This window comes from Chiloscyllium plagiosum, chromosome 1 (assembly GCF_004010195.1).
Source record: "Chiloscyllium plagiosum isolate BGI_BamShark_2017 chromosome 1, ASM401019v2, whole genome shotgun sequence".
NCBI lineage: Eukaryota > Metazoa > Chordata > Chondrichthyes > Orectolobiformes > Hemiscylliidae > Chiloscyllium > Chiloscyllium plagiosum.
Genome location: NC_057710.1, coordinates 129,874,149 through 129,889,911, shown reverse-complemented (window position 1 = coordinate 129,889,911; position 15,763 = coordinate 129,874,149). Strand labels below are relative to the sequence as shown.

The 15,763-nt window shown below is 37.3% G+C and overlaps 1 protein-coding gene across 3 annotated transcripts in view; it reads left to right on the top strand.

The window, feature by feature from the left end:
- Nucleotides 1-14,468, top strand: part of mettl14 (methyltransferase 14, N6-adenosine-methyltransferase subun) — a 64,333-nt gene extending 49,865 nt beyond the window's left edge. For all 3 annotated transcript variants that reach the window (XM_043696782.1, XM_043696790.1, XM_043696796.1), the window contains 4 exons: nucleotides 6,538-6,630; nucleotides 7,472-7,588; nucleotides 10,261-10,471; nucleotides 12,216-14,468. In XM_043696782.1, coding sequence (XP_043552717.1) covers nucleotides 6,538-6,630; nucleotides 7,472-7,588; nucleotides 10,261-10,471; nucleotides 12,216-12,520 — 726 coding nt within the window. In that variant the 3' untranslated portion in view covers nucleotides 12,521-14,468. The remainder of the gene's footprint in view (nucleotides 1-6,537; nucleotides 6,631-7,471; nucleotides 7,589-10,260; nucleotides 10,472-12,215) is intronic.
- The last annotated feature ends 1,295 nt before the right edge of the window (nucleotides 14,469-15,763 follow it).

The window sequence follows — 15,763 nt, the reverse complement described above, 5'->3', positions numbered from 1 at the left end:
TATTGTACTCTATGCTACTTTCTCCCCACCCCCACCCTCCTCTCATTCATCTCTCCACCCTTCAGGCTCTCTGCCTGTATTTCTGATGAAGGGCTTTTGCCCGAAGCGTCGATTTTAATGCTCTTCAGATGCTGCCTGAATTGCTGTGCTTTTCCAGCACCACTCTAATCATAGACAATGGGCAGACAATCCCTGCTTAAAGACAGCATTATTTACTTTCTTAAGTGCGGTGTTAAACATCACTGCATTCCTTTTTAGCCCTGCACTTGAATGGCTATCTGCACAATAATGCTGCGATATGTTTGCTCAGCCTCCATGCATCCCACATAGGCTGCACAAACCTTGTACCCCTTGGGCAGGTTTAATACTCCTCCAGTGCTGCTTTCTGGGTCCCCGTATCGGATTCACTCATAGTCACATCTACTTATCCTGACTATATCTGATATGTTTGACCTAAGGAGAATGACTGCATCTTAGAATAAAATGTTCAGGTAATGGCCAACTTCTCCCTCTCTACTGCATTGCAGAGTCCAAAGCTCAGACCCTAACCTATGAATTCTGAACCAAAATTCCTTGAATTGCAAAAATTGCATGACAGATGCAGTCATTGTGGACTGCACTAGTCTTCATCAAGTTCTACAGCTGCAACATATCAACTGCCTGTATCTCTATTATACTTAATTAGGATTTTGACTTTTGAAATCAGTTTGTGGTTTGCTTTTAATCAATCTTGTTTAATTTATTAAAATTAGTTTTTTAGGTTTATCCTGTTACTTCACCATCTTATTTTGACTTTTTTTTAATATTAAAGTATCCCCAGCTCTCTGAATGGCTGCATGCCTCCAATTCCCCTGCATTCTGAAAAAAATCTATACTGGTATGTAGTTCCATTGCCTCTATATATTCTTAATAATTCACTTGCTCTTCTACTTTCCTGATTGTTTTAAATCAAGGAAATCAATTTTTTTTAAATCAATGTCCAAGTTTAAAAAGGAAATAAAACACAAATGTACCTGTAACTCTCTCTGGTAAGCTGAACCTGCTGGTGCATTTCGCAACTGCTTAACAAATTCCTATACCAAATGATTTATATTAATGGGGAATGGACAAAAGGAAAGTTACTACTTTGTATCTAGGCTTTAATTGACATTTGAATCAATGATTTTGAAACTTAGTTGTTTTTGAAAGATTGTACTAGCAGCACTTTAAAGAAAAGGTAAAAAAATTATAAAATATAAGTTTGAAGCCGAAAGTCACACGTCTGCATCATTCTTCATTATCTGCTTTTGATGGCAGTATCAGAGCAGCAATGTTCAATAACACAAATCTTGTTAGTGTGCTAAAGCATAAGTGTCAAACACTTGTTGCGTAAAATCCTGTCTTGGTTAATTTATCATAGAATCCCTACAGTGTTAAACCAGGCTATTTGGCCCATCAAGTCTATACCTCTGAAGAGCATCCCACCCAGACTCTTTCCCCCCCCTAACTCTGTCCATATAAGCCTGTATTTCCCATGGCTAACTCACCTAACCTTATGGGCAATTTAGCATGGCCAATCCACCTAATCTGCACGTTTCTGGATTATGGAAAGAAACTGGTGCACCTGAAGAAAACCCATGTAGACATGGGGAGAATGTGCAAACTCCATGCAGACAGTTGCTTGAGGGTGGAATTGAACCTGGGTCCCTGGTGCTGTGAAGCAGCAGTGCTAACCACTGAACCATCGTGCAGCCCTTACCACTGTGTGTACAACTATAGCTCTGGATAAATGCAGTTTTTAAAAGTTTGTTTTGCAGAAGTTAGAAGAAGGATAGAGATAGTCAAAGAAATTATATGAAAGTGAAGAATGTGGTAATATTAAGCAAACGTAGGCTTGTAACTAGGTTTAAAAGTGAAGATTGTACATTCTACCTGCCTCAGAAAACTGAACAGTATGTAAAGATATACAGGAGAAACCAGAGGCCTTTTGAAATATGGATGCATAGATGTGTACAGAAGTTCCACATACAGCCCATAAGGCAAATGAGGAGGTGCTTAAATTTGCAAGAGCCAGAAGAATTATAAACAGCAATATTCAGAAAAACAAATAGCAGTATTTTGGCCATTCAGTTACATCTGAAATGGAAAATAAATATTCATCTCGTGTTTAGGTGTCTACATTCACCTAATCTTCCAAACAAAACCCTTCACTTAACAATTGAAAATGAGGCTTTGAAGCTGCATATTAATTCATTCACATTGCATTCAAGAATAGGAAGCAAATCTACTTCAATCTTGTAATGCTAAAAATAGTGAGTTTTATAGCACGTCTTAACTTTGGGTAGCACACTGGAAATCCAATCCTGCTAGATCTGGAGTCATTTCAAAAGTTAAAGATTTTATTAAAGTACAAAAGTGCCTAGTTTACCTGTCCTTTTAAGACCCAGGTGATAAAAAATACTAATCAGGTTTCTGTAGCTGGATTTACTATTTATTGCAAGTAACTGGATTCTGGGCACAGATCTATAACTGTGAACTGTCAGCATATAACAGTGCTGATTAAAACTGTAACCGTTTTATAATTTTTTCTATTTCCCCCCCCCCCCAAAAAATAAAAATGTATGGATATATAGAAACATACACAGGAAAAACTGAGGTTAGTTCAGTGGTTCCTGGCCAGTTTGCTGAGATGATCCTTTTGGCTTGCCAGGACGTGCTGCTTCTTGACTTCTCCTCCAGGTACTTTCACTTGACTGCGGGAAGCATAGAGTGACTGACTCATAGTTTATAAAGTCTCTGACTTTCTGGTTAAAAGCAGCAGCTTACATTAATGGTGAGGGAACTAAAATAGCTTTCTTCAGGCTTTAGGTACTTAGTTATTGCAGAGACAAGGACCCGTGCACCCCCTACCTTGCCACTTTATGGAGGTCCAAAGGCTCTGGGTTATGCCATGCAGACTCAAGCTGTTCATTTACCTGGGAGTCATATTGTTGGATCGAAAACATTTGTCATTGGTCTGTGGTGTTGTGACTAGTTGCCAACTTGTTGCCAGTTGTAGTCTACTTTGTACACGCCACTGGCATCAGTTCATATGCAATTCATGTTCCCCCACTGGTTGAATAAATAGTTTCCATAAGTGCCGGAAGCTTGCTTTTAAAAAGTGCAGCATCTCTTCTACAATTTCTTTTTAAAAATAACAGTTCTTTTCCCATTTTGGTCCCTAATCAAAGATATAGAAATATGAAAAAAAAGTAATCTTTATAATATGCAAAATTAGACAGCTACCTGCTGTATGAAAGAAATAGTTTTTTTTAAGTATGATCAAGTTTTGTAAATATTCTTCACAGTGCTTAAGATAAATCATTTTGTCAACATGATAACTCACCACTCAAGTGCAGGACCTTTGTACTGTCTGTGAGAACTATGAATTTTGTTCCATTGTAAATTGTGCACAATAGCTTTATCCTGTTTGAAGTTCTTCCTCCCTTAGAGTGTCCTCTTTCTCCAGAGTAAAAGCTACTTCTAAATAAAACTTTCAATATTAGTTTAAAATTTAACTCAAGTAATATCTTGTGGACAAAATTTGTTATAAATTTTACAATATATGCTCACTGGATCACCCATTACCTTACTCAAAATAAGTGCTACAGTTTGTATACTGGACGTCCAATTTAACATGGTCAGGTTTTCACAAGGACCAGATGGCTTCAACTCGCTATTCAATTATATGAATTGAATCTGCAAACACCTAGAGTTGGGGAAAATCTTTATAGGAGAATCACAGGTTTCATTTAAGATGCAGGTACATAGTTCTTTGAAAGTGGAGTTGCAGGTAATTAAGATAGTGAAGAAAGTGTTTGGTATGCTTGTCTTCATTGGTCAGTGCATTGCACGTAGAGGTTGGGAGGTCATGTTGCGGATGTCTAGGATATTCGTTAGGCCCCTTTTGGAATATTCTGTTCAATTCTGGTCTCCATGCTATAGGAAGAATGTTGTGAAATTTGAAAGGATTTAGAAAAGATTTACAAGGATGTTGCCAAGATTGGAGGGTTTGAACTATAAGGAGAGGCTGAATAGACTGGGGCAATTTTTCTGAGAGCATCAGATGGTGAGGAGTGGTGGAGGCTGGTAGAATTACAACATTTGTGAAAAGATTTGTAGCTCGGGTGCTCGTTGTTGTGGTTCTGTTCGCCAAGCTGCGAATTTGTGTTGCAGACGTTTCGTCCCCTGTCTAGGTGACATCCTCAGGCCTCCTGTGAAGTGCTTCTGTGATCTTTCCTCCGGCATTTGTAGTGGTTTGAATCTGCCGCTTGTGTAGCAACAAAAGCATTCACCCCAACACACACACAAGAAGTTGCATCAAGACACTATTCAAAAGGGCCACAACACGTTGCAGTACACCAGAACTGCAAAAAGAGGAAGAAGAACATCTATACAATGTATTCGCCAAAAACAGATACCTGCGCAATTTCATCAACAGGTGCCTAAGGGAAAGACAACGGAACGAGGACATGCTACAACCCAAAGGACTAGCCACGTTACCATACATCAAGAGCATTTGCGAACTGACAGCCAGACTACTGCGACCACTAGGACTCATAACAGCACACAAACCAACAGCCACTCTCAGACAACAATTCACCAGAACGAAGGACCCGATACCCAGCATGAGCAAAATCAATGTAGTGTACAAAATCCCATGCAAGGACTGCACAAAACACTACATAGGACAAACAGGAAGACAGCTAACGATCCGCATCCATGAACACCAACTAGCCTCGAAACGACACGACCAGCTATCCTTAGTAGCCACACACGCAGATGACAAGCAACATGAATTTGACTGGGACAACACTACTATTATAGGACAAGCCAAACGGACAACAGCCAGGGAATTCCTAGAGGCATGGCACTCATCCACAGATTCAATCAATAAGCACATCGACTGGCCACTGCAACGGACAGCTGGAACTGACAACCGGAAGTGGCAGATTCAAACCACTACAAATGCCGGAGGAAAGATCACAGAAGCGCTTCACAGGAGGCTCCCAAGCACTGAGGATGTCACCTACGAAACGTCTGAAACACAAATTCCCAGCTCGGCGAACAGAACCACAACAGAATTACAACATTTAAAAGGCACCTGGATGGTGAATAGGAAGGATTTAGAAGGAGATGGGCCAAATGCTGACAAATGGGACTAGATTTATTTGGGAAGTCTGGTTGGCCTGGACGAGTTGGACTGAGGGGTTTGTTTCTGTGCTGCACATTTCTAGGACTCCATGACTCTAAAGTGGGTTCTGTATTCTTTTGCATGACTGAATTGGAAAAGGATCTCTCTACTGCAACTTGGCAGTTCTACTAGCTTCACTGTAACAATGTCAAAGAATTATTTGATGTGTCATAGTGCTATCCTTGGGGACAGAGTTGCAACGCTGTTTTTTTTCTTTCTCTGGAATTATTCTGGTTCACAGTCTAATAAAGTTAGTGTCTGCCAAAGCAAGAACGTCTGACCTTTTGAGATGTGGTTTCACTGAACTATAGGTTGGTCTTTGTTTGATCTAGTTTATCTACTAGAGTGGAATGGCAGTTAGAAGTTGGCAGGGTGGTCCAATATGTTTATTTTGCAGCACTCTTTTGTGGCAGTGCTGAAATTAAAACAAGGTAGACTTTGATCCTCAAGAGGCATAAAGACCATGATTTCCTTCTATACCTCTGGAACGAAGTGCTGCAAATGGTAAACATATATGGGCCATGTTTCCTACTTCTGCACTGATTACAAGCAGGTCATAGGTTTGGTTCCTGCCTCATCACATAGAGACCCTCTGTGCAATTTTCATATTATAGTATTTTTTCAATCTGGAGAGATTTTTGATTAGAAGTGGCCCTTTACAAATGATTACTTTTGAAGTGAAATATTTATGTGACCAGCAAGTATGTATTTGCTGTTATCACTGCTTTCGAGAGCAAATGATATACGCGTTCTAAATATTGAGACACAACTGAAATGAACGAGGAGAGTTCTGATACTGTTTAGTGATGTCAGTGGGTCTTTTAGTTATTGTAAACTGTGAAGGGTTTGTAGCAATAAAATCAGCTAAATTATGCTGAGTAACTAGATTTACAAATCTTTCAAGTCATTACTGTGGCTTTTGGTCTATTTGTCTTAATCACGTGATTGACACCTATTAAGTTAAATGTTTATTTCTCTGCCCATTTTTATCTTGCTTTCATATATTTGTAAATATCAGACCAGTATTGGATACCGTTTTGCAAAGGTACTTCTGCCATCAACTTTTGTAATAAATTATTTTTGTACGTTAAAGAGATGGTCCTGAGTGCAAATCATACCTCAAATGGAAAGAGGTTGTAGAAAAGTAACCCAATAATCCACAAAAGGTTAGGAGGTGAATTCAAGTCTGTACCCAGCAAAAATACTGACAATGTATTTATGAATAATGGAGAATTAGTTTATGATGTCCAAGAAAAATTTTGCAAGTAGTTATTTTTAAATTGAGAAGAAAGCATTTTCATAGCAATCTGTTTTTCCTCCTATAGATCATGAAGTTGGAAATTGAAGAAATTGCAGCTCCAAGGTCATTTGTCTTCTTGTGGTGTGGCTCTGGGGATGGTCTCGACCTTGGAAGAGTGGTAAGTTGTAAATCAACAACAAAATCTCTTCATTTACTAAATGGTCTATTCAGATGATCAGTTTGTCTGGTTTACTGCTGACCAATTGTTTGCCATCAGTGGATGGAGTATATTGAGTCTTGAGCTGATTACACAATTCACCCTGATCACTCTAGTGTGCTGTTCCTTGTCTAACATTTTGATCACAATTTTTTAAACTGTGATAGCAAGAAGATATTTTTCTGCATTTTCAGTTAAATTATATATTGAAAACAATCTTCTGTCAATTTTTTTGATCAAGATAATTAATATCTAATAAACTTTATTAAGAAATAGTAGCCATACGTCATCATCAATGGACAAAATTTCTTATCTGAAAACCTGTTAATACTGCAGGGATTAACATTCCACTATTCAAACATTTGTTAAAGTTTGCACACTTTAATTATTAACCCTAAGAAATCCTTCCTTTTGTAAACCCTGATTCATGTTCTGCCATTGTTAACATTTTTAACTGCTTTTTATAAGACTTTTTAGAATTAATATTCTTACATAGTTTAAAGCTTTTAAGCCAGTTTTCCCCCAGATCATTTTTATTACTCTGATTTTAATACTATGTAAGTAAGTATGTACTGGTTGTCCTTTGAATATAATTGCATTTTGTTATAGTGATCAAATGATGCAATTGACTACATTTTATCAACATTACAGCGAAATTATCGAAAGGTGTCACATTTTATTAAACTGGCAAGCTCCTGAGTTAAAACAAAATCAAAATGTACTCAAGTATGTGGTTTACAATTATCAGACCTCTCTTTAGAGATTCTGTTTTAATGCAAAAGTCATGTTTCATTGATTCTAGTGCCTTCGCAAGTGGGGCTTCAGGCGTTGTGAAGATATTTGCTGGATCAAAACCAATAAGAATAATCCTGGAAAAACGAAAACCCTGGATCCAAAGGCAGTCTTCCAACGAACAAAGGCAAGTGTCTTGTCTGACCTTGGGAGCAGCATTTTGTAGCGAGCCCAAACTGTTTCATTGAGTTTGCTCAGAATTCATGCAGTCATACAAAAAGAAACACCTGTTTTTCCTTCTATTGTCCAATTGAACTGTACGGAGAATTGCAGTTCAGAATGGGTAATTAATTCCTCACCAATTCCTACAGCCTTTGGTGTGAGATAATATGGAAGGCATTGATCGCTTGCGTATTTTGCTTTATGAAGCCCTTTTATAGCGTTGTGAATAGAGGTATTCACTTGTGCCATTGTGCTAACTGAAATGCAAAGTGGGAAGGATGGAAAAGGCCTTGAAAGTGACTATCCAGTATTGAATGATGAGGTTCAGTAAAATTCAAACATGTTCCTCAACATTTGCCTGATGTTGTAGCTTAATAACACCCCATGCAATACCTCCGAACTCTAGTTTTAAAACACTTTCAGCTCAATTAAAATTCAACTCCCAGCTCTAAAATTATCCTTTTTCTTTGAAATCTGAACCTGCATGAGTCCTACTAAGTGGAGGTGCATTACAAGAATTAGATTTAATTCAGTAAGAATTGTTTAGTTGTAAAATGTCTTTTCTGTTCTTCTTTTAAACAAAAAAAATCTCATGCAGGTTTCTAACTGAGAAGCAGTGCATGTCTATTAGTTTTGGAGTGCGAACTTATAATCGCAGTTCCCTTCATGAAAGGTTATTAATTTCAGCTGGGGCTTTGTTAGTGGAGAATACAAAAGTTTGCCATGGGGGTGGGGAGGAACATGCCACTGTTTATAACCATCACAACGACCATGGGAAAAAGACCTAGTATAATAAGAGTTAGTTGCCAGCTGTTTCTAATGTTGTTATATGCTCCCAGGAAACAGATTTTGGATAAAATCTACTTCAAACTGGTTATCAGGGCAAAACATTTTAGTACAGAAAAGAAATCGACCTGATCGTAGTATGGCAGAAAGTTATTCAGTTTAGGAAAATCACCAAAAAAAAACTTTACTTGCAGATAAGATATTTTTAATGTTCAGCATCAATTCACCAGATTTGAATAAAACCAAAAGAGCAACTAACTGAACACAAATGATACACAGTTTGAAAGTGTTCACCGCAGTGTGCAGCTAAATCAAAAATCTATTTTAATCAAAGCAATTCTTCTGATGTTAAACATTAACATCAGTTTATTTAGCATAATAAATGGATTCTCTATTGGTGTATTCATAGAATTCAAAATATAGTTTTAACTTTGATTCAGAATATATAATCTAATAAAAGTAGTTTTCTACTTTAGTTACATGTTTGTGAAAAGTATATATCATTGCAGAAACTGCTTTCTCTAGATTACTGCTAGCTGTTAGTAAAATCAGTGCTTTAATTTATTTTAATGCGCGGCTTTCCACAATCAGTACTTACAACACAGTGACTTGATTCTCCAGAAGGGCAACAGTGAATTACTGAGCATGAAGAATTGATGTGCATCGGCATCCTGAGGAAGCCATAACTTGCGCACATGTAGTATTATTGCTGGAAGATTAAACTTCCAACTGTAGTACTTGCCCTACTTGCTTTGTTTCTAGATAACTGATCCCACAATCATAGAAAATAGAGAAACCTGGACTTTTTACTATATGCTGACAGAAGGATGTAACTGTTCAGTAATTTAGTTAGGACGTCAAAGCACAGTGCTGATTGCAACAATGTTCAACTCCTCCACTGCTCTTGTACCTGAAAATGCAACCCACCCCCAACTAGCCTCCCCCTTCCCAACACACGCCCTTCCTACCCTCTTTTCCCCCCACCCTACTTCCCCGCAACCTGTGGTCACTTAGGAAAGACTGTCCAGTATCGAAGATGATGACCCAATTCAACCAATGTACACCAGTGAGCTGAAGACAGAACCTGAGGGAAGTGTTTTCAATTTGTGCAGAAAAAAATGGTGTGGCTTTGCTGCAGTTATGTTTGCTACTTTGCCTGTCAATTTGTTGCTTGAGGCAGGATCAGAAGTTTAAAGACTCCAAAATCAAATGATAAGTCAGCAGCAGGTGCACTTCCTCCAGTGTTGACCAGAGGGTCTGGGCCTATGTATTCCATAATTATTAAAGTCATAAAATTGCAGCACTCTGTTTCTACTTATACTGACATAGGTCAGAAGTTAATTTTGATTTTGTTTAGAAGGACGTCCCTTTGTTCCCTCAGGAAGAAATGATGTTTTATTCGTACAGAATTTTGCTCATGAGTATCTAACATAGAGCTTTGAAATATAGACCTCACAATCCAGGAAGGATATATCGGCTGAAGTTGTAGCACTCTTTCATTATATTGCTACTTGTACCTAAGATGGTATCATTTGTGGGGACATTATACACTTTTCACTGAACTTGTGTACACATGACAATAAAGTTTAAATCAAATCAAACAGGCTGGGCTCAATACCTCCTTATGTACTTGTAATTTCCAAGATCCAATAAACATTGATCTTTACAAACTTTAATGGATGAGACATATGTGTATTATGAAATATTTTATTTACGGAGACAGACTACCATTTTGATGACAAAATGAAATGCACTCAAAACTCTCATGCAGCATTCTTTCAATATAAATTCCCTAATCTATTTTATTAGGAAATGTCTAATTTCTAATGTAGTGAAAATTTTATTTTTCAGGAACACTGCCTGATGGGTATCAGAGGAACAGTACGTAGAAGTACAGATGGTGATTTTATCCATGCAAATGTGGATATTGATCTGATAATTACAGAAGAGCCAGAGATTGGAAATCTTGAAAAACCAGTGGAAATATTTCACATTATTGAACATTTCTGTCTGGGACGAAGAAGATTGCACATTTTTGGAAGGGATAGCACAATAAGACCAGGTGTGGAATGTAAAATTATTTGCGGGGGGGGGATATCTGAGCATTGTTGAAAACATTGTTCTGAAATATTGGCGCATTCTGCTTCTTTATACAGCTTTTAAAATAGTTGGTGAAAAAACTGTTGCATTCAAAGATCATTTTTCCTGGGCATTTGTGATAGCTGAATCAATAACTCAGTGAACCAAACAGACCAGAGGACATTCAGATTCTGGGTGTGGTGTGTTCTGTTTGGTTGATCTCCATTGGGGTAGTAATTTTGATCTTGCTTTTTAATGAATCATTAGGTTAAGAATGAACTAACTTCTCAGTCATCCAGCAGCACCACTTGAAGTGCAAGTACTTTTATCCAGTTTGACCTTGGACTAAATGTATTGCCTATTCATGATTCTGGTAATGTGGCAGGATTGTTAAATGCTGCCCAAGACGACTTGGGATAATTGTGGATTTTATAAGGTTTGTAGTTATTTCCTGTTAAATAGGTGGTGGAGGGGTGGTAGAAATTAGAATGATAAAGAAGTGAATTTTATTTATATCTCACTTGACTGCTGAATACCTCAAAGCACTTACAATAACTAAGTGCTTTTTCAAATGTTGCTGTTGCAGTGTAGGAAATGCAGCAGCCAATATGCACTCAGCAACCTCCCTCAAACAACAATGTAATAGAACTTGTGTTCGTGATGTTAAGCGAGGGATAAATATTAAACAGAAATGTACTTTATTTAAAACACTTCCCATAAAATAATGCGTTTGTTCTGATTTCAATCTTGTTAATCTCCTCTGAACCATTTACAGTGCATTCACAATCTTCTTTTAAGTAGGCCAAAACTGCAAAATGATTGAGATTGGGCTCACTAATTCTCTAGATAACCAAAAGATAATATCCTTCCTTTTATGTTGAATTTCTCTTATAACAGAGATAACATCCCATTAATTACTTGCTGTACCTGTATATTAACTTTTTGAACTTGTGCACGAGAACATGAGATCTTGAAATTCCAGGCGTTCTCCATTTAAGCTGTACTCTGCTATTTTATTCTTTCTGCCAATGTGAACAACTTTACATTTTTTTCCACATCATCCTCCATCTGCAAGATTTCTGTCCATTTACTCAACCTGTCTATTATTCCAGTAATAGTATTGCTGACAGCACTCCAGTGCCTTTTAATGAAACATATTTTAAGCTGAGAAATCAATATACCACTTTAACCTGCCAAGCTAGCAGCAAGATAAATGTCCCCATTTCTTTTGAAATGTTGGCTTTATAAATTTAATGTAATTTTTAGTGTTGTTTAGTGAATGTTACTTTAGTGTATCTTTCCAAACATGGCAATTTTTTATCACTAGTTCTCAGAAATAGGTTGGGCACTCCTAACTCAGGGCTAACAAATCATTTGTCCAGACTTCATGCTAAAATTCAATTCTTTTTGAATCACGTGTGCTATTTCAGTAGCAGTTGTTAGTTATACGTATCTTTGAAAAAAATCGGAAACAGAGGAGTTTATGGTGTTAAATGTTGATGTTGCCTCAAAAACTCTGGATTGTAATCAATTTATTGCCTTGTCTTGAAGTTATGGCTGTACCTTTAAAGGTTAGTTAGCTACTTATTCTTTCATTCCTGGACATTTGAAAACAATATTTTTATTTGACTTTGGTGTTATCATTGATTCAAACTTAACTTTTTATACAATTTTTGGATAATTTTGCATTTGCTTCAATTTTTCTTTCTTTTATCCCTTGTTTTTAGGTTGGCTCACTGTGGGTCCTAGTCTTACAAACAGTAACTTTAATGCAGAAGTCTATAGCTCATACTTTACTGGTACAAATGTGCACCTGACTGGTTGTACAGAGGAGATTGAGAGACTTCGTCCCAAGTCGCCACCTCCAAAATCTAAATCAGATAGAGGAGGTGGAGCCTCTAGAGGTGGAGGAAGAGGTGGACCTTCAGCTGGACGTGGAGATAGAGGAAGAGAAAGAAATAGAGGAAACTTCAGAGGAGAAAGAGGGGGATTCAGAGGACGCGGCGGTGCCCATAGAGGCTTTGCTCGGTGATGACAGAACCCGAAAGAGAATTAATTTGAAATGACAATGGAAGCAGGATTTCAGAATCACAATCTGAATTCATTACTGCTCTAATTTTTAATTAAACTTTTTGATATATGCTACTTAACCAGGGAGTAATACTTCCATAAGAACAAAACGTACACAGGCAATGTGTACGCAGGCAATGTGTACGCAAGCAATGGTTTGTGCATAATCGTCGTTAAAAACATACTGTAATACTTAAAGTACAGTGCAGCTGCCATTAAATCTAATGCTGTAATTTAGGTTGTTTTTCAATTTAAAACTTATTGCAATGTCTTTTAAAGCTGTAAAATATCAAAAACCTTAAAATTTCAGAAGTTAAATACAATGGTTTGAGTTCAATGTTTCAAAGCTATTTGTATTTTCCCCTCGTGTATGTTTGGCTTAATCTTATTAGGTGACGTAGTGCAGGTTTTCCAGCTCGTTGGTGCAACTCCTGTCAGACCTGTTCAAAATGATTTCTCTATGGTCAAGTAACAAACGCTGTCAACTTCAGTCTGATCATGTTGGAGCCAAGGCCATGTCCCAGTCTTCTCCATGCTTTCAAATATGTCAAAGTTAATGTAACTCTTTGCCTTTGACAATATGTAGGAGACATTATGATCCCATTATAAAAGCTGTAGTCAGCTGCTCTTTTTAACTCCCAAATTTTGAATACTTCCATACTAGGTTCAGATGAGGTGCGTGATATTGAGAAGTTTGTGTCTTGCTTTGTAATGCTCCCACTTTCAGAACATCAATTTATAAACAGACTTAAATTAACAATGCTTGAATTTTTCATACACAGCCCATTAAAGAAAGAAACAAAGGCAGAATATTCTGTTTGTTTCAAATGATAAACTTCTAAATCTTTTGCATTATCCATTACAATTTGTTGTTAACAGTTTCATGGTAATATCTTTCATTGAAAAGTTTCCCAAGTACAATGTCTAGAAAGAAATTGAAGGATGAGTAAAGCTCTAATAGTGACAAATTAGAGCACAGCTGATCATTGTAGAGCAGATGACCAAAAAGCAAATTACTGAGTGAAAAATCTCTAAATGAGTAGCAAGGAGTATTGGGACCATATACATTATTGAGCAGATGGTTTTAAAAGCTATCCAATTCATTTAATTTTGCTTCCTAAGTCAATCATGCTGACATCCGCAGTAGTTCGTACAAATCTGTAAAAGCATTTTACTGCCAATTGAGCTTTTTATTTTAATAGAGTTCTAGCTTTGATTTTTAATAAAGAAAAACTAAATGAATGTATATTTTCAAGAACTGTCGGGTTAAAAACCAAGCACTCTGGTGATAAAACCTATTTGATGTCTTCAAATTTTGTGGCGTGATGACACCAAGTCTGAATGAGTTTCTCCCTTATCCCATCTGATCAATCGGGCTATTTTGGCAGTCTCTGACCCTTTGGTTAAGAATAAAAGAAACTAAAATAAGTTTCATGTCTTTTATTTTCATTTGTTTTGTGTATTGTGGAACTGTTAGCTTTGTTAATTAAATTTGCTGGTTGAAAGTATTTGAAACATTGTATTTACTTTCAGTACAGTAATAACTTATGGCATATCTGTTTTAAATGCAGGTTGTAAATGTGCAGTTTGTGATGAACTTTTATTCCATGTAATCTAACCAGATTAGTTGTTTACTACACTGATAGTTGCAGGTTTTGTTTTGAAAGTGTTCAGGTATTTGACTGCTTTGTTCAGCAGTCTTACAAGTGACAAGTACTTAGTGCATGTTTTTAAAAACTAAATAGATTGTTTTTAAAAGATTAATGTAGTTGCCTACAGATATTTATGGCTTTGTTCCAGATACCCATGTTTGAAGAAATTGAGTGTCAGCCAGTTAATTTTGATATGTTAATGCTTTTATTTGTATATCCCCTCAACTATTGAGATTATCTGTTAGTTAAATAAAAAAAAACTGACTGAAACACATTATCCCTTAAATAATTTTGGCACCATACTCTTAGTGACCCAACTCCATTAAGTTTAATATGGGCACATTTTCCAATGATCATGAATTTCACCTTTTGAATATTGTATTGGAAAATGTAGATTCCACCAATAATTGTCTTTAATTTTCTATCTAGTCTCATTAAATTTGGGCATCTCTAATTTAAGACCTTATAACAACTGTAGCTACATTGTCTAGTGGATAGCAGATGTTAAGACCATAAGAACCAGAAGTGGTCTGGTTGATCCCTCGAGCTTGCTCTGCCATTCAGTCGGATCATGTCCACTTTCCTGCCTTTTCTCATAACCTTTGATTCCGTACTGATCAAGAATCTATCTATCTCCGCCTTAAATATACACGGGATCTCTGCCCCCACAGCTCTGTGGCAAGACGTTCCAATGACGACTTCCTTATCTTAGTCTTAAACTGACACCCTCTGGTCTTAGATTCCTCCCCTGAGGGGAAACATCCTTTCAGCATTTACCCTATCAAGCCACTTAAGAATCCCATATATTTCAATGAGATCACCTCTCTTTCTTCTAAACTGCAGTGAATGGAGTCTCAAGCTGTTTAATCTTATGTCATAAAAACAACCCTCCATACCACAGATCATCCTAGTGAATCTTCTCTGAACTGTCTCCAATGAAATTTAAAAAGGGACCAAACCTGCAGTCACTCCTCCAGATGGGATCTCACCAGCACCTTGTACAGTCACTGGAAGACTCCCTGTACTCCAAGACCCTGGACATAAGGCCCAACATTCCATTAGTCTTCCAGATTATGTGTACCTATGTGGTGTTCTCCTTTCCAAAATGAACAGTTTCTCTTTCCCACATTACACAGGAAGCAGAGTGTGAGCATAACTGGGGCATTTTCAAGTTGATATTGAATAGTGGAATGCAATCCAGATCATTGAGACCTTAGCTGCTTGATTCAGATGAAATGAGAGAGCTGGTACCTAAGTTTGATGCAAAGAAAGATGGAAATGGGGACAGGATGCATACAGGATCTATAGGCCAACCAGCAACAAAATGGCAGATGGAATATAACTTAGTCCTCAATGTTTTCAGCAATACTTGATGCAAAGGGCACAGGAAACGAAGACTTGTCCATCTGTTTTGTTCTGCTCTGCTCCTAAAGGTAGCGGCTGATCTCTTTCTGAAGAGAGACAGCAAACGTGCAATCATTGTGTAATACTGTGTTGGGTAATGTGCCTGTATCAGCTGAATAGATGGAGTTCTGTGGAAGCAGCGAGTAGTT